General features: G+C 37.4%; 1 protein-coding gene across 4 annotated transcripts; it reads right to left on the reverse strand.

The window, feature by feature from the left end:
* Positions 1–5,722: 5,722 nt before the first annotated feature.
* On the reverse strand, positions 5,723–18,842 carry LOC107818410 (cytochrome b-c1 complex subunit 7-2, mitochondrial-like). Of its 4 annotated transcripts, none has more exons than XM_075225364.1 (4): positions 18,627–18,840; positions 18,397–18,554; positions 7,294–7,341; positions 5,723–6,231 (listed from the first exon to the last, which is right to left on the reverse strand). In XM_075225364.1, the coding sequence occupies exons 1-4, from the start codon at positions 18,724–18,726 to the stop codon at positions 6,163–6,165; spliced, it is 375 nt and encodes a 124-aa protein (XP_075081465.1). In that variant the 5' UTR covers positions 18,727–18,840; the 3' UTR covers positions 5,723–6,162. The 4 variants fall into 4 exon arrangements, with proteins under 4 accessions (XP_075081465.1, XP_075081466.1, XP_075081467.1 ...); XM_075225366.1 differs by lacking the exon at positions 5,723–6,231 and adding an exon at positions 6,911–7,064 and having other exon boundaries at positions 18,627–18,842; XM_075225365.1 differs by lacking the exon at positions 7,294–7,341 and having other exon boundaries at positions 5,792–6,231; positions 18,627–18,841.
* Positions 18,843–24,462: the final 5,620 nt, after the last annotated feature.

Raw genomic sequence — 24,462 nt, forward strand, 5'->3', positions numbered from 1 at the left:
TAACGTTGTTTAATATTTGCAGAACTTATGTTCCTGCAATTAATAAGTCTTTTTCTTTAAAATCAGTATATTTCTTTTATGCATAGATATCATGCCTATAGGTTTCACCTAGGCAAGCTTTAGGGTAAAGGTTATAACTGCACCAGTCTTTGATAATTACAACCAGCGGGCATGCCTAATTCGGACTTCTTATCTGAAAATATGTGATAAATCAGCCTGCTTTAACGTTTTTAAGTTTAATTCAGACCATAACCAGTATGTGCAAAACATGCTAAACAATCTGTATTTAAGTTGAGGAGGCATGTTTGAGCCTTTAACTGTTATATGTTTCCCCAAAACTGCTCTACGTGTTTTCGATTGTCGCCTTAGATTTTGTCATTTTAAACCCAAAAGCCCAATTTCCCTTTAGGACTAGTAGTCCCAAATGCCTCCGGGACTGATAGGATTGGGACGGGTAAGAGCATGCAATAAGTAACGAAACTATTCCGCGTTTTAATACCTCAACGGGGTGGAAAAGGGAAGATATGGATATGATGATCGATGCGCTAATACCACGTGTAACCCCTCTTCTGAGGAGTGATTATCGGGTATTGCATTGATGTGATCCATATTATTTGTAAACCTAGGACCCCCTTCCCTTAACTTGTTTATTTTATTACTTTTCAGAATTTTCAAACTATTTCCTCAAAATTTCAGCTTTCTTTGTTTCTTCAAACTTTAATTTATTTGCAGCCATAATGTGACAATCCCTCATATTTGAAACCTTTATTTGCTTACTTGTACTTAAAGTCACAATTGTAGCATGGTCGGGAACCACACTAGTGGATCCTGAGGGGCGCCTAACACCTTCCCATCGGGATAATTTCTAGCTCTTACCCAATCTCTGGTTTTCTAAATCAAAATCCTTCTTAGTGTCCTAATGCACTTTAATCATTAGGTGGTGACTCTTCAATCCAAACCCAATTCCCAAAAGGGAACGAGTTGTCCTCCCAAATGTCATAAACTCGATTTCGCGAGAAAAAGGGGGCGCGACAGCATGGCGACTCTACTGGGGATACCTTTTAGGCTTTTACCATTTCATGCTATTTGTGACTTTATGCTACTTTACATGTCTTTATTTAATGCCTTTAAATATTTATTTCCCTTCTTCTACTACGAAACTGACTTGGCTCTTTGTTTCTTTCCTTTATTTCTTTACTGCTTTCCTTCATTACCGTTGTAAATTCTGAGGAATTATTGTAATTATTACTTTATGAACGTGCAAATACGTGACAACTTGTTTAATTATTGTAACTACATATTCAACATCATATTCCACTCGTGCCAAACAAAATACCATAGCAATGCTTATAATGAGTGGTTGCGCCCTTCCGATATTATCACCCCTTAAATCTAGCAAAGGCATATTTGCGGTAAAACCAATCGATCAACGGTGTAGTCGACGGTTCCGTGCCTTTCCCTCTTCAGTTGTCCGCTCAAGGGTACCAGTCTAATACCCCATAGAAACTCTACTCTGTTTAATTGTGCATGCATCATTGTCAAACCTAGCCGAGTCAATTATGTTGTCCGCATAATGACTCTTTAAGATAGCCTTGTCCAAAGTCCACTGGGTTTCCTTGAAACCCAAACAGACACTACCACGTTCTGTGCATTTATTTGGAGAACTAAATGCTTCTTATGCCGATTATTGATATTTAATAGTCGAGTCTGGTAGGGGTAACGACCTAACACTTTTGTCTTGCAGAAAATGAGGCACGAAGTCCCCAGATTTGGCATGGTAACCAACATCCACCTAAGATTGCTAAGCTGGTGGAGAGATCTTCATTCCAGTGATCAGACGCTTGTCCGGAAATACCTAGAAAATCTACCTTCCCTCCTGGAGATCCAACCCAACAACAAGATTATTGAAGCTGCTACCCTGTTCTGGGATTGTGATAGGTCTGTGTTTCGCTTCGGGGAGATTGAGATGACACCCCTACTAGAGGAAATAGGAGGACTGGCGGGTATACCATGGGAAACTCCGGGTCTGTTAATGCCAGAAAATCGCAAAGGTAGAGGTTTTCTCAAGGTGATGGGTCTAAAGAAGAATCCAGACTTAACCTGTTTGAAGGAGTCCTATATTCCCTTTGATTATTTGTACGAGAGGTACGGTCACAACAAATTTTATCGTACTTATCCTGATGAGTTCGCCCTCACGTCGTTGGGGCATATTCACCGAAGAGTATTTGTCTTCATGTTATGCTTCTTGGGGATGATAGTGTTTCCAATGAAGAAGGCTAGGGTCCATACCAGGCTAGCCATGGTCACCAAAACCATAATGGAGGGAATTGGTGAGCAACCATTTAGCATAGTGCCCATGATCGTTGCAGAAATATGTCGAGCCCTGGAAAAATGTCAACAAGGAGCCAAACACTTCGAGGGTTGCAACTTGCTACTCCAACTCTGGCTCATGGAGCACCTCCAAAAAGGCGAGTATCGACAAGAGATTCAGCTTAGGGACTGGGACGATCATATAGCCTTCCATCAACCAAGGCGAATGAACTACATGCCCAGCATGTTTGCTCAGCCAGAAGATGCCAAAGGATGGGTGGAGCTGTTTGAAAATCTGACTGAGGATCAAATACAATGGATGTTCGAGTGGTTCCCTACTGAAGAGTTCATCGCCCGATCCAGGGACGTACCATTTCTGATACTGATCGGTTTGAGAGGAACCTACCCTTATGTCCCTCTCCGGGTTATGAGACAGGCTGGTAGGAAACAGGTTATACCAAGGGTCGACAAGATGAGTTACTTCCGGGCCGACTTCCAAGCTGATGACAGTCCTTATAAGTGTCAAGCTCAGCATATGTGGCATTGCAAGATCATCATGGGGAGAGATACTATCGAGCCAGACAGATACCATGATGGTTGCACCCCATACTATTCAGGATGGTTGGAGGACAATCACAATGGTCTGGACCAACCTAGGCTTATTCGAGGTCACAGAATCATCGATGAAAGGGTTGAAGCACATGTCAAATACAACCAACTGCGCAAGAGGATTCGGGAATGTGAAAGCGAACACCGCGAGATTCAAGAAGCCCACCAAAAGCTGATTGAAGAATGGAAAGACATGGCTGTCAGCGCCAACAAGCGACTAGGATACTTGGAACGGGGTTAGTGGAGCTGGAAAGGAAATTCATCAGAGGATCGAGGACTGCCAGAATGCTGAGGAAAACGAATGTGAACACCTGGCTAGAGCCTACTTGTTGCTTGGACTTCGTGAGCTGGTGAAGTTGTTCGATGGAGCCAAAGATGCCGAGTCTGGGGAAGGTCCTTCTGGGACCAAATAGATAGGAATTTACCTTTTCGTTTTATGAATGTAATAAGGTCAATGACCATTAGTGACATTTTTATCTTCTGTTATTTAGTGTCGTTTTGGGATTCGTCTTATTTTTATCAATAAAATGAGGCATTTAGCATTATAAGTTCTCCAAATCAACTTGTCGCTAGGCCTACCTCGGGCACAACGAGGCTCCCAAATTAGGACACGACTTACATTCTTGCACTACGTGTTTAAATATCGCAACGTTTCTTTTCATAATCCTCACTAACTTGTTACTTTTTTGTTTTATTCCCCTCCCCAAAGGTTAGTTCGTGCACTCTGGCATCGTCATCATACTCCACAAGATCCAAGGGCCCTCTACCCACTCCTCCTCCTAGTCCCGTCAGAAACAGGAACAAGGGAAAGATGGAAGATTTGAGCAGCATCAGAAAGGAAAACTCGATTGAATGAGTAGAAATCACTTAGGGTACTCAGGCCTCCAAAGAAAGTGCATCCCAACTCGAGCAGAAACTGTTGAAATTTCAAGAGGAACTTGATCAGGTCCGGAATTTCGCAAGCTTGTCATTTTCCCTCACCACCCCAGACGTCAATTTTCCTAACGCTCAGAACCCCACACCTCCACAAAACATTCCGAAACCACAAAACCATCCCGCTCCCCATCATCACTGCAATACTTGCCACACTTCCAACAACACTCCACTGCTCATCCCTGAACCACTGAACCCCACAAACGACCATCTCCACACTCACCATAACACCCTCATCTATGTGGAAACCATACCACACTCCATTCAACCCATCTCAAGCACACCCGAGTCTAATGATAAAGACTCACTTATCAAGAACCTGGCAGAGGAACTCAAGAAACTGACTAGCCAAATTCAGGGCGTCGAAGAAAGCAAGGGGATTGAAGGGTTGAACTACGAAGACCTCTGCATACAACCAGATGTCGAACTGCCTGAGGGGTACAAACCTCCTAAGTTCGAGATGTTTGATGGCACATGGGATCCCAGAGTTCATTTGAGAACATACTGCGACAAGTTGGTCTGAGTAGGGAAGGACGAAAGGATTCGCATGAAACTTTTCATGAGGAATCTGAAGGGAGATGCTCTGTCTTGGTACATTAACCAAGATCCGAAGAATTGTCGAACTGGGTAAGCATGACGTCGGATTTCATGGACAGGTTCAGGTTCAACACAGAAAATGCGCCAGATGTGTTCTACATCCAGAACCTAAAGAAGAAACCCGCGAAGACATTCCGCGAGTATGCTACTCGCTGGAGATCAGAAGCTGCTAAGGTCAGACCGGCTTTAGAAGAGGAACAAATGAACAGGTTTTTCATCCGAGCTCAAGACTCGCAGTACTATGAAAGGTTGATGCTGATTGAAAGCCAGAAATTTTCCGACACCATCAAGCTAGGTGAGAGGATCGAGGAAGGCATCAAAAGTGGTATGGTCACAAACTTTGAGGCTTTGCAGGCTACCAACAAAGCTCTATAGTCTGGTGACACGACCAAGAAAAGGGACGTGAGCGCCGTGATGGATGCACAGAGAACCAAGTCCCCTATCAAATATCAAACCTACCTGATGCCTCCACTCACATATCAACCTACCCCAAATTACCAAGCACTCTCACCCTCTTACCAAGCTCCACCTCCTACTAACCCATCACCTCCTCCGCCCACATATCAGCCTACTTTACCCAGATATTCCCAACCTGCACATGTCTACCAAGCCTACAATACTCAACCCTCCCACTATCAATCACCTCCCACTCGCCAAAACTTTCCTAGACCCCGACCAAATTTCAACCGCAGACCTCCCAAACAATATACCGACATTGTCGGACCAATTGACCAGCTGTATGAAAGGCTCAAAGTTGCTGGTTATGTCACCCCCATCCCCGCTATAACTCCTGAAAACCCTTCCCAATAGGTCAATCCTAATAAATCTTGTGCATACCATTCCGGCATGAAAAGGCATACCATTGATGAATGTCGTTCTCTGAAAGATAAGATCCAGGCACTGATCGATAACAAGATTATTGTGGCAAAGGAGCCTGCTCCGAATGTCCGCAACAACCCTCTGCCCGACCACAAGGGTGGAGGCGTTCACATGACTGAGATAGAGGATGATTGGGACCCCAAGAGACCGGCCCGTTTGGCACGCGATCCCGGGCTGGGCCCGGCCCACAATACACCCTTAATTAGGAGGAAGCAGATTGAAAGAAACTAGAACAGGCAAATGATGGCAAACCTTCTATCCAAGATCAACAGCAAGATGAAAATGGCACTGTTGAATGCAAGGTTTGCTTAGAGATTACAGCTAATCCACTGTAACAGCACAAGATTCTACCTCATAACCGCAGTAGAAGGAATTCAAAGCTCAGAATATCAAATACCAATAACCATGGACATCAATATAAATTTGACAATTTTCCTAATCAGATACTGGTGTTTAAACAAAATTTACACAAAACATTGCTGCTGGGCAGACTTAAGACACCCAAGAACTTGATTCATAAGCCATCTGAAAAACTCATAAACCTGATATATAAAAAGAAATATGACATGCCATGGTGAATAAATATCTCCACCATGCAACTGCTTTTTAAACGCAGCCAAATCCAAAAGAATTCGAAAAGTTTCACTCAAAACTTTGCAGTTCAGAAGAAAATTTATTAGTGAGCAAATATGGCCTGGCTCCTTACAAGCCACGCGTAAGCAATATGTTCCTCCACGCAATACAACAAAATAACATCCATATGACCTTTTCTCCAAAGAAGGCTCCAATTATTACCAGCATAAATCAAATGGCAAGCACAGGGATGGTGGCAGATCAGGGAATAGTGCGTTGATAAAGAGGCATCGCTCCCAAAGCTTCACGTTCTGCCTTCTCCTTCTTTATCTTCAGAAAGGCAAATTTCAGAGAAGTCGTTAGCAGAGAAGGAAATTTAAGGTAGTTTCCTTGATATTAACTAAATTCTCAAATAACTATTACAATGGCAAGTTTTAAACATATTCAGGGGCAGAAGATTTTCTGACTTTATCAGTAATAAAATTAAAGGAGTATCTGTTTTCATCTTGGGTTGGTTTGTGGTGGCTTTTTTTTTTTTTTGTTGGGGGTGGGGGGTTGTTGGTATTTCTCAAAATTAAACTAAACATTCTTCTTGGAAGTAGCTAAAAATGGTCAAGTATCTGCAAAGCTTGAACAAACAAAAATTACTGTCCTATTGCATTTCAAAAGTCCGGTTTCACCTTACATCCAAAGTATACAAGACTTGATATTTGAACAGGATACAGTTTGATGTTTACGGTTTATAGTTTAACTAGTATCTTTAAACTCCCACATTGGAAACTTTCATCTACATCTTGAATACGGAAATCCACAAAGCACAGTACATAGAAAGCAATAGCCTTATCAGAACTTAATTACCAACACCATGTCCGGTGGACGGAGAGGAACAAAGGAGCTTACAGGCCAATGTCGAGTACATGCGTATCAATTAGATGTAGGATTCTTTTTCTAGTATGCAGAGCAGGTGGCAATATCAGGCGTTATCAAATTGCCTTGAGGCAGTTACTTGTATAAGGTGGTGGAAGTGAATTGGAAAGAACAACTCTCAGTGTGCTCCTTGATTATTTGATTTCTTGTTTTCTTTCTCAAGTAGCTCCTTGCTACAAAAATTGGACATAGTATATGTGCTTTGAAAGAACTAATAGTTATGGATTTTGATTCACCTGTTATTAAATTGTTAAGCAAGAAGCGTCTTATTATCCACATAGATAATGTCAAGCACAAAAAATGATATTGGAACTGTGGACTTCAGAAAACAGACCCCCATCCCCAAAAAAGAGAAAAATGAAGTTCAAAATTGCCAAATGCTTCTCTAATCAACTCTACATTTGTGAAGGAAATCAAAGAGTATCAAATAACTCTAGCTACACCCAGTTAGAAACATGAACTCACCAGAGATATCATGTCATGTAAATAACTCCTAAATGGGGTCTGCTTTGCCTGTACATATAAAATACCCAGGAATCATAAACTATATCAGAACATATCATGTAAATAACTCCTAAATGGGGTCTGCTTTGCCTGTACATATAAAATACCCAGGAATCATAAACTATATCAGAACATATACAAAGACAATAGCCACATGCATGATATTAAGACATCTAGTATTTTGGAAATGAAAAAGACAAATGGAAGATACATTACAAACTAAACAAAAAGAACATTGAAGCTGCAAGTATAGGAGGTCCTACTATCAAGTAAAAAAAAAGGCCTTATTTTATTCATTCCTTTTCTCTTTTCTCTTTTCTCTAATCTTTTCGACTCAGATTCAAAGAAGTTAACGACTTCTCACTAGGATCACCTAGAGCCCTTTTGGTGATGAACACTATTTCAGTATTCTAGTTTAGCCATGAACACTGGGTTTCAAGTAAAACATTATTTGAACCTTAAGCAAAATATGAAATATAAAGATGTATTTCAAGTGAAATACTTGTTTCCACTCATAAATCTTCAACTTTCACGAACTTTTTTTGTTCAAGTGAAGTTCATGCCACCATACAAGTTCTGAAGGAAATAAATCCAGGTCACCCATGTGGGTGAACTCGAAAAGTAAAATTAAATTAAAATGAAAGAAAAGGAGAAGAGACACAATTGGTTGCCAATTAGTGACAGTTCAAGTAGACAACAAGTTATCTTGTTTATAAAGGATATTGCTTTTTTCCTTTCGTTTTAGCGATATTTTTAACGATGGTGTCCCAACTAACTTCTGTGCGCCTCTATTATTTCACCGGGTATTTATTATTAGCTATTTTTGCTTCTCTTTCTTCCAGCAAAAGAAATTGAAAATTTTCCGGTCTTTGTTCTTTGTAAGCAGATTTCAAATATTTTTATCTATCTGTAACGCATGTGTGACAGATTATGAACCTTTTCTATACAGTTCATATTCAAATACATGTGATTGTAACATTGGCTAGTGAAAGAAGTACGAATACACCCACTCAAAAGAACCAAGAACGAATGCAGATTAGAATCCATATATTGTGTGTTCCTGTTTTCTCCTTCATTGGCATCAGAACATAGGGTTTATTTCTATCTAATCCCTAAAGATAAAGGAGAAAAACGTTCCCCCTCGGTATGCGATTTCATTCTTCAAAAGCCATGCTTCAGAATCTGTCTTCTTTGAATGAAGTTAGAAATAGACAGAAATGACAAGAATTTTGCATGATTCATGAATCTCGTACATATGGTGGTTTTGCCGATAACCTTGACGCATAATTAAGAAGATTATTGAATGATTTTATATGGTGATTCGCAAGATTGCAAACTCATAAACGCTTCTATTTCTAGAGCCAAAGCTTCAGCCCATAGGATATGTCCACATACTTCACAATAGGAGGACCAAATAAAAAGGAGTTCTTTAGACTAGTGCAACCGATAATCTAATGCATATCATGCTGTGTGCTATTCCGAATATATGTTATGTTATTAGGCTAGCAGATATCAATATGACTCAGGAAAACAATACTAGAAAGAAGCTAAAAGGATACCGAGGTATCCAAAGGCACACCGACTATTCCTTGTGTTACCAAGAAAAAGATCTACAACTCAAAGGTTACACCTTTACTGATTGGACAGGAGATTTAGATGAAAGAAAATCAATCTCTAGATATGTATTCTTGATAAAAAATGGTGCCACATCGTGGAGTAGCAAGAAGCAATCATGCATAGCCTAATCCACAATGGAAGCTGAATTTGTACCACTTTTAGCAACTATACAAGTAGCTGTTTGGCTTAAACTTTTATCTGGTATATTTAGATGAGTTTGATAGTACTATTGAATCAGTAACCATCAAATGTTAAAAAACCACAAACGTTATAGCCAAGCTGCAATAGCCTACACAATGGATCCCAAGTACCATGAGAAGATGAAACATACTAACACTAAGTACAATTTTGTTAAAGAAATATTGTACATATACAAGTGAACATGAAATACATCTCTGTGCATCATATGGTAGAGAACTGCAATGAGAACTGAAACCCATAGCATGTGATGCTTATAAAGACATGGCAAGTCGTTGGGTTCGAGAAGATACTAATCCTTTCATATTTTAACTTTTTCCAATCATGTTCATGTAAACCTACATTATTGAAGTTAATGTAAGTTGACGCTTAATTCTCCATTCTTGCATATTCATGTAAAAATTATCATTTTTATGTCTAAAACATAAATTCGAAGTGTAAAAGGTATGTCGAACACACATGACATAGGCAATCGCCTCTATAGTCTAAGTGACTAATAGAGGTGAGATAAACTTATCATTGCTAGATTGATAATAGTGTAACAATCAAACCGGCTGGTTTGAGTTCTAGCACCTCGCTCCTTGATTTGAGAGTTCCTATAGGTTCATTTGGTGTTTTATGACTTGCGGATATTGGTGGTTTGGGTCCTGAAGGGCTCGGGAGTGGTTTGGTACACTTGCATGCTAACTTGAGACTTAGAAGTCCATTAAGTTCATTTTGGTCCTCGATTTGAGTTAATGCGCTTCGTTTCGTGTTTCGAGACCATGGATAGGTCTGTATAGTGTCAATGGACTTGTTGAAATGATTGGATTAGGACCCGAGGGGCTCGGAGGTGTTTGGCGCATTTGGAACATATTTTTGTAGCTATTGCAGGTCCTAGTGTGGACCATAGTGCGGCCAGCACTGGGGAAGTGCAGACCGCACAGTAATCCGCAACACAGGAGGGCCGCAAGTTTTTGGTCTAACTTCGGGAACGTATATATCCTAATCTATAATGAATTTGGGGATAATCCAAAAATGAAAGTTGTAACCCTTTAAGTCTAGTTCTCAGTGGTTCAAACTGTTCGACATTTTGACATTTGCATAACCCCCTCATTTAACTGAAGTGTAGTCTAAAGCACAACCTTCTACAGACTAGAGTGCGGCCAGCACTGCAAAAGTTTCAGATTGTACAAATACGGAGTTTTGGTGATTTTTTATGTTATTTTTCACCATTTTGGAGCTTGGGGTAACTGATTCTAACTTATTTGAATTTATTTTATGAATTTAACCTAAGATCTGTCATTTAAATATGGATTCAAGCAGGAAATGAGGATTTCTTACTTGAATGTTAAGAAAGTACTTTTGAGGATTTATACTTCATCAAAAAGTACTTTTGAGGATTTGATATGATTTGGACTAGGATTGAGAATCTAATAACATATATGGACTCACGAGGTTATGGGTAAACAGAATTTGACTCTAGTTCCTTACTCTGGTTTCGGGATCTGATCATGTGGCCTGGGTTTGACTTTTGTTGACTTTGACCTAAGCCTATCTTTTGCTTATGGAATTGAGTCCAACGACATTGTGGAGCATTCTTTGGGTTAGATCGGGCTCGTTTGATGGAGTTGGAGAAGGAAAAACGGATTTTGAGGAATAGAGCTAGTCTGGGATAGAGGTAAGTACCTTGGTTGACTTCGATATAGAGAATTTTTCCTAAAAATGATATTATTGCTATGTGCTATTTGTTTGGGGTAACGTATATGCGAGGTGACGAGCGTATATACGGATGCCAAGATTTATCCATGCTTGGGGTAGTTTGTTTAGCCTTTTTATGCCTTGTTTGTTACATGCCTTGTTGCATGTTTTATTTGTTCTATGACTATTTGAGCATCTTATTTATGTTGTATAATGTTATAGGCATCATTCACATGCTAGTTTCAAAACCAACAACAACAACAACAAAAAACCTTGTGTATTCCTACAAGTGCGGCCTGAGGAGGTAGTGTGTACGCAGAGCTTACCCCTACCTTTAAAAAGGCAGAAAGATTGTTTTCATTGGACCCATGGTGAGAGAGAAAACTATGTATTCTCCATTTATATTATTAATCATGTGTCATAAGTTATTAAATGTAATAGTTTGCCTTAATTCCAGATGTCAATTCTAATAGATAAAATCAATGAGTAGATATGTGAACTCAGAATTACGAAAAATAAAGAAGATATGTGAAACATAAGAGTTAATATATGGTTGTATGAACATTATCATCAGCATAATTTATATTTGAAACGACATATACTTTATCAGAAAAGAGTAAATAGTGTGATATGTTCATACCATGTAATTGTCGTGGTTTTTTAAAACGAAAAGCGCAAAAACAACCAAATTCGTGAAATTGAAACGAAAAGCTAGAAGGGCACACTTCTTTGAATTGAGGCGCACAATTGACGTGACATTCAAAATTATCAAATATCTATGAATTTAGTAAAATAATACATTGCAATTAAAATAACTAGTTTCAGCATTATATATACAATAATGTCAATATTAAACTCCTCAAAGTTGAAACTAAAAGAATTGAATAATTCTCAACGGAATCACTTCGTGCACCATTATTTGAAGCGCAAACTTCTCTAAAACGCATGGCTTCACTCGTGAAGAGATAACCCCCTATAAGAGTGGTACATATATTAATCTCTGCTAGTTATTTTGTGAAACCGTAAAAATTATATTCCCTCTATCCCAATTTAGGTGAAACTCTTTCCTTTTTAGTTTGTCCCAAAAAAAAAAGTCATCTTTCTACAAATAGAAACAATTTAACTTCGAAAATTTCATTTTACTCTTAATGAGTGATTTACGACCACACAAATGTCTAAGGCTTATTTTAGACATTTCTTTTTAGTTTAACAATTTAACAATCTAAGGCTTATTTTTAGTTTGTCCGAAAATTTCATTTCTTTCTTAAATAACATGCCAAGTCAAATGGTGCCAGATAAATTGGGACGGAGGGAGTAAGTAATTTTAACACCGTGCCCTCATGACCCAGACCGATATCTTGAGATCGAATTTGGTAGTTCCTATTCTAAGTTATTGTCAAATGGTCATCTTTGATTCGATTTGGCGGGGACATTCCAAGAAAATTAAGTCAAATTGAGATTACGAGAAAGCCATAGATACACGAGATTGGCACATGATCTTCATGCTCTAAACTAATCTTCGAAATTTTTCTTTGGAAAATTACAAGATGCCAATTGTATTCCCCAAATGTGTCGTTTCTTGACATTTTGCGACACTCCATATGGTTAGTGTTGAACTTCCATCGACTATGGAGGTACAGAAAAGAAGATGGATAGGGGGAGGGGGTTCTGGAGACACTACATGAAGTAGTGTTTGGGGGTGGGGGAGTTCTTCCAAAAGAAAGGAGGAGATCCTAATTCCTAAGGAAGAAGATGAAGGGTGGGGGTGGGAGCTGCCGGCGGCGGGAGTTTTGACAATCATTTTATCTTTTCTTTTTTCCTTAAAAGTTTTTATTAATTAGCTAGACTCCAAAGCCACATGGCTATTTTACATTCGTTATTTCTGCCATGTTAGGCGAGTGAAGTGCATGTGTTATTTTTTTACTGGTTACTGATGAGAGGTTTTATAGGCACACATCATCTGAAATTGAAGTGTCTAATAGGTAAAGACCTTTGTTATGTATGTTCTGGTTACACGATCTAGTTGACATGTATGAAAGTTAAAAGATAGGAATAAGAGTTGATCCACGATGTGCAAGCGGTGAGATGAAGGAGTTAAATCCGAATAACCCATATGGGTACACCTGACAAATAAATAAAGAAAAGGAGAAGAGACACAACCGATTGCCAACGGTCGTGTCATTTCAAAATAAACAGGAAGTTGTCATGTTTAGAAAGGGTACTGCTTACTTTTGCTTCTCCCTTTCTAACACAAGACACTGAATTTGAGAAAAGTTTGAACTATTTGTAACTCAGACACGACAAAAACTGTGAGCTTTTTCTATACAGTTCATGTAACAAAAAGGAATATGGCTTAGAATCCATATTTTCTTAGTTAATTTTTGCTTGAAACAACAAATTCACACTTCTTTGTAAGATCAACTTCAAAACACTTTTTTCAAGTCAACTTCAACTCAAAGGCCTGCCTGGTATATAAAGTGTACATTTTTCCAGAAAATGCCCCTCCATCAGAAGCACGATTTTTAATAACACTGAAGATATATTTCTTTCGTCAACTCGAATCAAATTGTTGCGTAAGTTAAATGTATATAGTGTGAATAAGTCACAACTACTATACCAAAAATTATGACAACCACCAAATAATAAATAAGACAATAAAGCAACAATAAAGGGAACACCAGAATTTACGAGGTTCGGCTAATTTTGCCTACTCCTCGGACACAACCAATATTTTATTCCACTCCAAAAATACAAGTGAAATAATACTAAAGAGAGAAGATACAAATGCCTTAAACAGATGAGAAGGCAAATGAGAGGTGTGTTTAAATCCTAAACATTAGGCCTTCTTTTATAGGGAAAATTTCCCAACCAAATGGCTAACCCACCGATGTGGGACTTTGCCAAATTCAACAAATCTCTACCTTGGCAAAATTCCACATCTTCAATCTTCTCTCAATAACAAATTTTGGTTGTGTCTTCATCTTCAATCTTCAGTGTTCAACAATGTTGATCAAATCCAAACAATGTTGAAACTTGACCGCAGTCACCACTTTTGTCAGCATATCAGCAGGATTCTCTGTAGTATGAATTTTCTTCATCGTGACTCCACCTTCTTCTATGATTTCTCGTACAAAATGATACCGAACATCAATGTGCTTCGTCCTTGCATGATAAACTTGGTTCTTCGCTAATTGAATAGCACTTTGACTATCACAAAAAATTGTGATACCTTTTTGTTCAACACCAAGCTCCTTTAGCAATCCTTGAAGCCAAATTGCCTCCTTCACAGCCTCTGTAATAGCCATATACTCTGCCTCTGTTGTAGACAAAGCAACTGTTGACTGCAAAGTCGACTTCCAACTAACTGGTGCCTTTGCAAAAGTAAACACATAACCAGTAGTTGATCTTCGTTTGTCCAGATCACCCGCAAAATCTGAGTCACAATATCCAATTACAGACTGATTGTCTTCCTGCTCAAAAACTAACCCGACATCTACAGTATTATGAATATACCGTAGAATCCACTTCACAGCTTGCCAATGCTCCTTCCCTGGATTGTGCATATATCTGCTAATAACTCCAACAGCTTGTGAAATGTCAGGCCTTGTGCAAACCATTGCATACATCAAGCTACCAACAACATTTGCGTATGGTACCTTTGACATATACTCTCGTTCAAGCTTCATCCATTGGCGACATAGTAGTACTTAGCTTAAAATGGGGAGCAAGTGGAATACTAACTGGCTTAGTCTTGTCATCTATGCCAAAACGTTGTAGTACTCTCTTCAAATATTCTTTCTGAGATAAACAGAGTTTCTTTGAACATCTATCTCTAATTATCTCCATGCCAAGAATTTTCTTTGCCTTACCCAGATCCTTCATCTCGAACTCCTTCTTTAGTTGAATCTTCAACTTATCAATTTCTTCCGAATTCTTGGAAGCTATCAACATATCATCAACATATAGGAGAAGATATACAAAGGAACCATCTTTAAGCTTGTGCAAATACACACAATGATCGTATTTGCTTCTCTTGTACCCTTGCCGCAACATAAACTCGTCAAATCGCTTGTACCATTGTCTAGAAGATTGTTTCAATCCGTACAACGATTTTTCAAGTTTGCACACCATATTTTCTTTTCCAGCAACTTTGAATCCTTCTGGCTGAGTCATGTAGATTTCCTCCTCCAAGTTTCCATGTAAAAACGCAGTTTTTACATCCATCTTAACTAGTTCCAAATCCAATTGTGCTACCAAAGCCAACATAATTCTAATGGAGGAATGTTTTACAACTGGAGAAAACACTTCATTGTAATCAATTCCCTCCTTTTGAGCATATCCTTTGGCCACCAATCTTGCTTTGTAGTGAACATCTACTTGGTTAGGAAATCCTTCCTTCTTTGCAAATACCCATTTGCACCCAATTGCTTTCTTTCCCTTCGGGAGATTGGCCAATCTCCATGTATGATTCTGATGAAGGGACTGTATTTCATCATTCATGGCAATCCCCCACTTATCTTCTTCTTAACTTTGGACTGCGTCTTTATAAGTGGTAGGAACATCATCAGCTACAATTGAGGTTGCACAAGCAACCGTCTCTATGAGACGAACAAGTTTCGTTATTGTTCTTTTTGGCCTGCTGGTTGCTATTGATTCAAGTTGTTGTTGAGGTTCCTGAGTTGGAATCTCCTCTACTGGCTCTCCTTCCAGAGGGTAATCTTCATTTGTTTCCTCCTCTGCTTCTTGTGTAGGAAAAATAAATTTTCCCTCAAACTCCACTTGCTTAGAAGCACCTTCATTTTGTTTGGTATCTTCTGTTACCTTATTTACCATAGCAGATTCATCAAAGGTAACATCCCTGCTGAATATTACTTTATTTGTCATAGGACACCATAAGCGATATCCTTTGACTCCAGAAGTAATTCCCATAAAAATAGCCTTCTTTGCCCTTGGATCCAATTTTGACTCTTTCACATGATAATATGCAGTTGAGCCAAACACGTGCAAAGAGTCATAATCTACAGCAAACTTTCCATACCATTTTTCAAATGGTGTCTTGCCATCAATAGCAGCAGATGGTAAGCGATTAATGAGGTGGCATGCATATGTAACTGCCTCAGCCCAAAATTTTTTGCCCAAGCCAGCATTGGACAACATACACCGTACCTTCTCCAGCAAGGTCCGGTTCATACGTTCTGCCACTCCATTCTGTTGTGGTGTATGTCTGACAGTGAAGTGTCGGACGATGCCATCATTTTGACAGACCTTATTGAAATGATCATTTTTGTATTCACCTCCATTGTCTGTGCGAATACACTTGATCCTCTTGCCTGTTTGATTCTCCACCATCGTCTTCCATTTGAGAAAAATTCTCAACACTTCATCTTTGCTCTTCATTGTATACACCCACACTCTTCGAGAAAAATCATCAACAAAGGTTACAAAATAGTGCTTCCCACCCATTGAAGGTGTTTTGGAAGGACCCCAAACATCAGAGTGTACATAATCCAAAATGTCTTTAGTATTATGGATCGCTGTACCAAATTTAACCCTTGTCTGTTTCCCCTTTAACACAATGCTCACAAAACTCCAAGTTGCAAGCCTTGACTCCTTTTAACAATCCTTGATCTGATAGAGTTTTCAAGGATTTTCCTCCAGCATGTCCCAAGTGCATGTGCCATAGCTTGGTTGCTTCTGCCTCTTTGTCGTCACTGGATGTCACTGTCGCTGTCCCAATAACTGTACTACCACGATAGCGGTACATATTATTGTTCTTCCGATTAGCCTTCATTACCACTAGAGCACCTGAGCATACTCTCATCACTCCATTTTCTGCAATGATTTTGAACCCTTTTGATTCTAGGGCTCCCACAGAGATGAGATTCTTCTTCAAGTCTGGTACATATCGAACATCGGTTAATGTTCTGATCATTCCATCATGGTTCCTTAATCGTATTGAACCAATGTCATATGAGGTAAGAGGGTTGTTATCCGTTGTGTGGATGACTCCATATTCTCCTTCTTAAAATTCCACAAACCAGTCCCTGTTGGGACACATATGATGGCTACAAGCCGAGTCCATCAACCATATGTCTGATGATGTTAATGACTCTGTTGTAACTAATGAGAAGTCTGAATCGTCACAATCAGCTACATTTGAATCCATAATGGCCTTTTCATTGTTATGTTTGCCTTATTCTTCAACTTCGGACAGTCTTTCTTCCAGTGCCCCTTTTCTCGACAAAAGGCACATTCATCTTTGCTGGGTCTGGATCTTGACTTGGATCTTCCCTTCTTTGTCCTCATTTGACTTTGAGGACGACCCCTCACAAATAGTGCTTCTCCTTCTCCGTCCTTCTGTTTTTCTCGCTTTCTTTGTTCATAGCTGTACAAAGCTGAACAAACTTCTCTGAGAGAAATTTCGTCATTTCCATGGAGTAGAGTAGTTTCAAGGTGCTCGTACTCATCAAGAAGTGACGCCAACAACATTAAGGCCAAGTCACCATCATCATAAGTTGTATCCATATTTTGCAAATCTGTGACCAACTTATTGAAACTGGTGATATGTTCATTCATCGTGGTACCAGGAACATAGGTGAAGTGAAACAGTCTCTTCTTCATGTACAATTTATTTTGACTGTTTTTCTTCAAAAATTTATCCTCCAGTGCTTTCCATATTTTACTTGCAGAAGTTTCCTTTGTGTATGGATATTTCTGCTCTCTAGCAAGGTAGGATCGAATGGTACCGCAAGCAACACGGTTGATAATTTTCCAATCTTCTTCTCCAATAACATCTGGTTTCTTTTCTTCAATGACCAGATCTAGCCCTTGTTGAAAAAGGACATCTAGAACCTCGTCTTGCCATATCCCAAAATGTCCGGACCCGTCAAATATTTCTACCGCAAATTTCGCATTTGACACAATTCTTGTCATAAGCGAAGATGCCAATGATGACGTATTGTTGACACTTGATGTAGATTCTTCTTGTTTATTGTCTCCCATCTTTGACACAAATATTATTTAATAGCTGACGACACAAATCAAGATTATTTCCTTTCTGGTGTGGAAGATCAGACTAAGCTGCAACCACAGAGCATACTCAGACAGAATCTTGACACAGTTACCAAGAGACTATGCTGCAGCCACAGAGCATACTAAGACAGTACCTTAGCTCTGATACCAATTGTTGCGTAAGTCAAATGTATATAGTGTGAAGAAGTCACAACTACTATACCAAAAATTATGACAGCCACCAAATAATAAATAAGACAATAAAGCAACAATAAAGGGAACACCAGAATTTACGAGGTTCGGCTAATTTTGCATACTCCTCGGACACAACCAATATTTCATTCCACTCCAAAAATACAAGTGAAATAATACTAAAGAGAGAAGATACAAATGTCTTAAACAGATGAGAAGGCAAATGAGAGGTGTGTTTAAATCCTAAAGATTGGGCCTTATTTTATAGGGAAAATTTCCCAACCAAATGGCTAACCCACCGATGTGGGACTTTGCCAAATTCAACACAAATAACAAATTAATAACAATTAGGAACACATTTCAAACCTGAAGATCGTCGGGGAGGTATTGATGCTTCATGGAGAGATCCATAGCACGGAGAAGACGCTGGTGTCGAGCGTCCACAACTTCACGAGGGAGGCGTCTTAGAGCCTCCTTTATGTCCATATCCTCCATTGGATCGAACAAATCATCAAATCTCAATCCTAAATACAAACGGCGAATAGGTAAATACATGTAGATTTAAAGCAAATCGCAGAGAGCAAAAGAAGGCTAACCGTATTTGCGAAGGCGAGTGGAGACGCATTTCATGTGCATAGAGGCCAGCACGTTCTTCCGAGGATTCAATAGCGATAGGATCCATGACGGCGCCGCCATCTTTGAGACTCGTTATTTTCCGGCGATGAAAGCAAGTTTGCCTTATAACATACTCAAAGGAAGACTTCCTAGTTTCGGGTGGACAACAGCGTTAGAATCGGTCAATTTACATGTTCTTTTTATTCTCCAACTAGTATTTATACCCACAACATTAAGTATAACTTTTCATAAAAAATATTACTGAAAAAATACTATACACACAAAAAAGTATATAAAAGATATTATTTTATGAATATGTAAATGCACTGGATCTATTATTTTTTCTTGAATAATAATTTTATTATTTAAGTACTTGAAGAAATTCAGGATAAAGTTTGCATTAAAAATATTTTTCATCTTTTTGCTTTCTTCATGGAATAGTAGATAATATTATTATATAAACTCATCAACTGATAAATATTGGTGCAACAATATGAAAGCAAATCAATATGAATATAATTAATAAGTTAAAAAAAATTGCCTGTTTTGATAGACATATATCCTTTGGAGAATATTTTGGTCGACCAAAAAACCATACTTTGGGGTAGGGCTACTTATCGGGCAGATTGTGCGGTTATTTACTCTTAACGGTTTGGCTTATCGGTTATCAGCTTTTAAATGTATTAATCCGCTAGCCACCCGATAAGATATCGGGCGGATTGGTATCGGTTTAGCTCTTATCGAATGGTTATCGGACGGTTTATCGGCTTAATTCAATCTTGCGTGCATTAATTGTTTAATTTGCTGACAGCCTAGCATACAAATTCAGAATAGGAAATTACATATTGAGTCTAGACAGACATGTCTATTAACGCCTATATAAGAATGATGTAGTGTGTCATGTGTTGTAGAGTGAAAAAAGCAGAACACATTGCATAGAGAGTGGCAACCATGATAAGGTTACTATAAGACGTTGGACAAGGACAAAGACACGTACAATTATATCCTTTAAGGAGGTCTGATGGTGTATGGCTTCTTATGAAGTACTAATTACTAAAAGTTTCCTTCTATTTAGTGGAATACGTGTGTTACAGGTAAGGTGACACGATTGTTCTAAGGTTAAAGTGTACATCTGTCAACTGTCATGAGAGGCACTAAGCTTAGTATCACATTATGAGAAGATGAGCTGAGTGTCAAAGATATGACAGGATGACCGAGTGAGAATAAGTTACCGTAAAGCTATAAGACTATGTATTTTTGGCTTTAATCCAAGTGGGGAACTCTATTATTGATAACTAGATCGCATGAGCATCTGTTGTTACAGTCCCTAGACTAGGGTTAGAGATAGAGTACTGGAAGTGGAAGGGTTTTATATATATATTCTTAACGGGTTAACGGACTATCCGTTAATTCTTAATGGGTTAACGGATTATCCGTTAAGAAAATTGAATAATCCACCCCCAAACCGATTAGCCGTTAATAAAAAAATTTCAAATAATTCCCCGTCCGTTAAACCGTTAACCCGATACCAATAAGCCATTAAGTTTCAGTTCGGTTTCGGTTCGATTTTGTACACCCGTACTTTAGTGCACAATTTCATTTGTATATCATTAAATATTAAATTAAACTTTTTAGCCATTTTACCGCTTGAATAATTTGCAAATTTTCGTATTGATAGTTACAAAATTACATCCAACTTCCACATAACTTAGCAATCAAAATTATTTTTAAAAAAAATCACGTATAATGTAATTAGAAAATACGCAATTCACAATCATATTAGGAAAATTAATCTCATTATTTCTAAACTAACTAAGTTTATTATATTATTTATTTATATTATCCTAATATTGCCAATAATGTTGAGCATTGCCAAACATATTATTAGGTTGTCACTTGGCTTAATCTGGATATTTGAAATAAGAAATCATAAATAATTATTTGTTGTTATTTATGAGGTAGGTTAGAATTGTTGTTCCAAGTCTACATTTAGAAAAACATCAGTCGTGGGGTTAAATTATCGGGTAGTTTATTTTTTTTCTTCATTTTTTCTTGTTCCTATGTAAAAAAAAAATATTAAGTATATAAATAAATTCAAAATGCACCACAAAAAATGCGGAGAGAATAGCATTTCTTTTTGCATTAGTAGGTTTAATAAATAATTTAAAAAAACTGCCAATTAAACGTGGGAGAAAGTATTAATTTTTTTAAATCGGTATTTTTAATTATTTTATTTTAATTTTATATCTTCTATTTTAAAATAATTTAAAAACTTTTGTTGGAGTTTTGTCCTAAAAAATTAAACTTGACATGTTATAGTCATGACAATTGATACAAAATTCGTCAAAATATGACACGACCCGGAATTCTCTCCCTCGGGGCCATAATAGCGCCTAACATTTCACTTGCTAGGCAAGCCAATGTTAGCTATATCTATTAATCATTTTTAACAATTCTAAATTAAATGAAAACAATACAACTAAATTGTCAAAAATAAGGTAATAAACTAATAAATGACGAAATCTAAATATAATATCGAAACTGGTGTCATGAATACATGAGCGTCTAGAGTACTACAAATAATAATCTGAATAAAATAACATAAACGTCTAAATCAAAATAAACAGCTAAGATGATATAGAAGAGGACTTCGGGGCTGCGTACGTCATGCAGCTATACCTCAAGTCTCCACTTATAGCTAGAACCGAGCAAATGTCACTCAATATTGCTGGGATCAATTTCGGTATTTGCACAAGAAGTACAGAGTGTAGTATGAGTACAACCGGCCCCATGTACTCAGTAACTACCGAGCCTAACCTCGACGAAGTAATAACGAAGCTAAGGCGGGTCACTTACAATAACATGTAATAATAATAATAATAATAATAGTAATAATAATAATAATAATAATAATAATAATAATAATAATAATAATAATAATAATAATAATAATAATAATAATAATAATAGAAATAAAACAGTTAACTCATAACAACGAACTCAAAATCCAACTACCAGAGAGTCCAGAGTAACAAGTCTTATAAACTCATCTTAAATACCAAGGCAAATCCAACAGTCACAAATAAATACAACTGACACAATTCGTTGCGGCGCGCAACCCGATTCCACCATATCATCATCTGTCAATATTATAATCCATCCTTATTCCACCATTTCAGTTCATTACCTTTCAATTTTCGTTGTGGTGTGCAACCCGCTCTCCAAACAATTTCAATCAACAATAGCAATTCAACTATAACAACTCGACCGGTCGTTTTGATCTTTAGCGTTCCATTCGCTGGTTTAATACTTTGGGTAGTTTCATATTATGTATTATGACTTTCATGTATAGTTGGTTTCGGTTTTCGAGCGGTTCACGGTTGATTTGGAAGAATGATTCTCGTTTTAGAAGCTTTAAGTTGAAAGAGTTGACCAAGGTTTGACTTTTGGATAAACGGACTCGAAATTAGGTTTTACTTATTCCAATAAGTTTGTATGATGATTTTGGAAATGTCCACAAAGTTTGGTTAAATTCCGATGAGTTTTGGATAAGTTTAGGTTGTATGGTGATTGTTTTCGGTTTCGATATCGATTTGAGCATAAAGGTTACCATATTGAGCAAACGATCTTTGATTTGTATTTCAACTAAACTATTATACCAACATCATAATTTTGGAGCCATAACAACTGAAATCATCAAGTATCGATATCGTATGAGGAATTTATGGTCATTTTACTAAGAATTGGGTTGCTAGATTTTTTCAGATTAATTATGAAATTGCCACTTAATTCAAATTTTAAAATTTGTAGTATTTCCAAATATTGAAATATTACATCCCGTACTTTAATATTAGCATGAGTCGTAGTAATCCATACGAGCTCGAAGGAATTAAGACCATTTGAGTCACAATGGTTGGCAATATCTATAAACTCACGTTGGTAATTAATATGGCAAAAATTGACTAAAGATGCAAACAAAGGACTCAAAATGAAAGAGACATTCAATTTTGATGCAGAAGACAATTATGAGTTAGAATTAAAAGTGGAATAATGATACAGATCCGTTAATGGAAGGATACACGTTGATGGTTATGTTGTTTGTGATAATATTATATCGAGAATAATATATATATATATATATATATATATATATATATATATATATATATATATATATATATATATGATTTAATATACACGTGCAACGCATGTGGCGAGAAACTAGTTAATATCACTACTTTTGAATATGCTTTAAATTTTACACATACATAATATGAGAAAATTTTATGAGATTTTCTTTTTTGTAAAGATATAAATTATTTTCTCACAAGAAAAGAAGGATATCTTTTTACCATTTTAAAAATTAAACGTACGAAATTTTTTACTCTTTATATGAGAGTAGGAAAATTAGAAGTTGAGAAAATATATATATTTTTACATGGATGTTTTAATGAAATAATAGTGCATGTATTTTTTTTATATGATACCATATGACCATGATAGTAGGGTATATATAAAGTGTATTAAAAGGGAATAGTATATCAGGTAATTTGAAATAATTCTTAATTATGCGGATAATTAATTAATTATTGGATGACATGTCATTACCTAGTTAATTAATAATTAAGGGATAAGATTAAACACCCCACCCCCACGTGGCAACCCCCTTTTAATTTAAAAATGACTCATTAGTCATTTATTACATGTGCCACATTAAGAATTGGTTGAGTCATAACACCTAAAATGACCTTGTTTACATGTTGGAGGCAATGTCAAACTCTATATCATAAGACAACTTACAGATTTTGGCATTGTAAAAAAGAACAAACAAATGCCTCCGTTTCTTTGTTCTGTTTAGAAATAGTAGAATCTTTAACCAATTTGTGCTATCCCTCTTTATTATACTTTTACTGAGTAATTCTTATTTAAATTATTTTGTCACCAGTAATGCCTCCCACTTTGTTTTTGTACTGATCAAATCTTTATTTGTACTTTGCTCTCTGCTTAGTGGGTAACCATGGAGCTATTACATTAATGTGCAAAAGTATGTCACACTGCCTATAAAAACCAGAGCTCTCTACTCAAATATGCAAGACAAATCTTAGTTCTATCCTTCCCTTTTCCAGCAATAGTTGAGGACCATGAATAACACAGAACTTATCTTTGAATAATTTCCTTTGTCTTGGTTTCTTTATTGGTAATAAACCCTTATCTTGGTTCTGGTAAAGATCCAGTCGGTCGTTTCATGAGTTACCGCTCCGTTTTCTCCATTTCTTCTTCTTATTGCCTTGTTTAGCGGTATTATATATTATCGGGTTGGTTAGCTCGGGTTCGGAGAGGTTTTGGTAAGATTTGAGGCACTTAGTCTCTTTTGAGTAAGCTTAAGTTGGAAAAGTCAACCGGATGTTGACTTATATGATAAAGGGTCCGGATGTGAATTTTGATGGTTCGGATAGCATCGGTAGGTGATTTGGGACTTAGGAGCGTGATCGGAATGTGTTTTGGAGGTACGGAGTAGATTTAGGCTTCAATTGGCAAAATTGAAATTTTGGCGTTTTCCGGTTGGTAGGTGAGATTTTGATATAGGGGTCGGATTGGAGTTCCGGGAGTTGCAGTAGGTCTGTTGTGTCATTTAGGATGTGTGCGCAAAATTTCAGGTCATTCGGACGTGGTTTGATAGACTTTTTTATCGAAAGCGGAATTTGAAAGATTTTGGAATTCTTAGGCTTGAATCCGATGCAAATTTGGTGTTTTGATGTTGTTTTGAGCGTTCTTAAGGTTGGAGCAAGTTTGAATGATGTTATGTGATAGGTTGGA

Source organism: Nicotiana tabacum, chromosome 11 (genome assembly GCF_000715075.1).
Source record: "Nicotiana tabacum cultivar K326 chromosome 11, ASM71507v2, whole genome shotgun sequence".
In the NCBI taxonomy this organism is placed as follows: Eukaryota; Viridiplantae; Streptophyta; class Magnoliopsida; order Solanales; family Solanaceae; genus Nicotiana; species Nicotiana tabacum.

What these genes read in the sequence shown, in the direction of transcription:
- LOC107818410 (XM_075225364.1), bottom strand. Translation starts at nt 18,726, where the DNA reads ATGGCGGCGCCGTCATGGATCCTATCGCTATTGAATCCTCGGAAGAAC. An exon ending in CACTCGCCTTCGCAAATACG is followed by an intron (nt 18,555 to 18,626) that starts GTTAGCCTTCTT and finishes GTTTGTATTTAG; the next exon opens with GATTGAGATTTGATGATTTG. An exon ending in ACCTCCCCGACGATCTTCAG is followed by an intron (nt 7,342 to 18,396) that starts GTTTGAAATGTG and finishes TTATATGTACAG; the next exon opens with GCAAAGCAGACCCCATTTAG.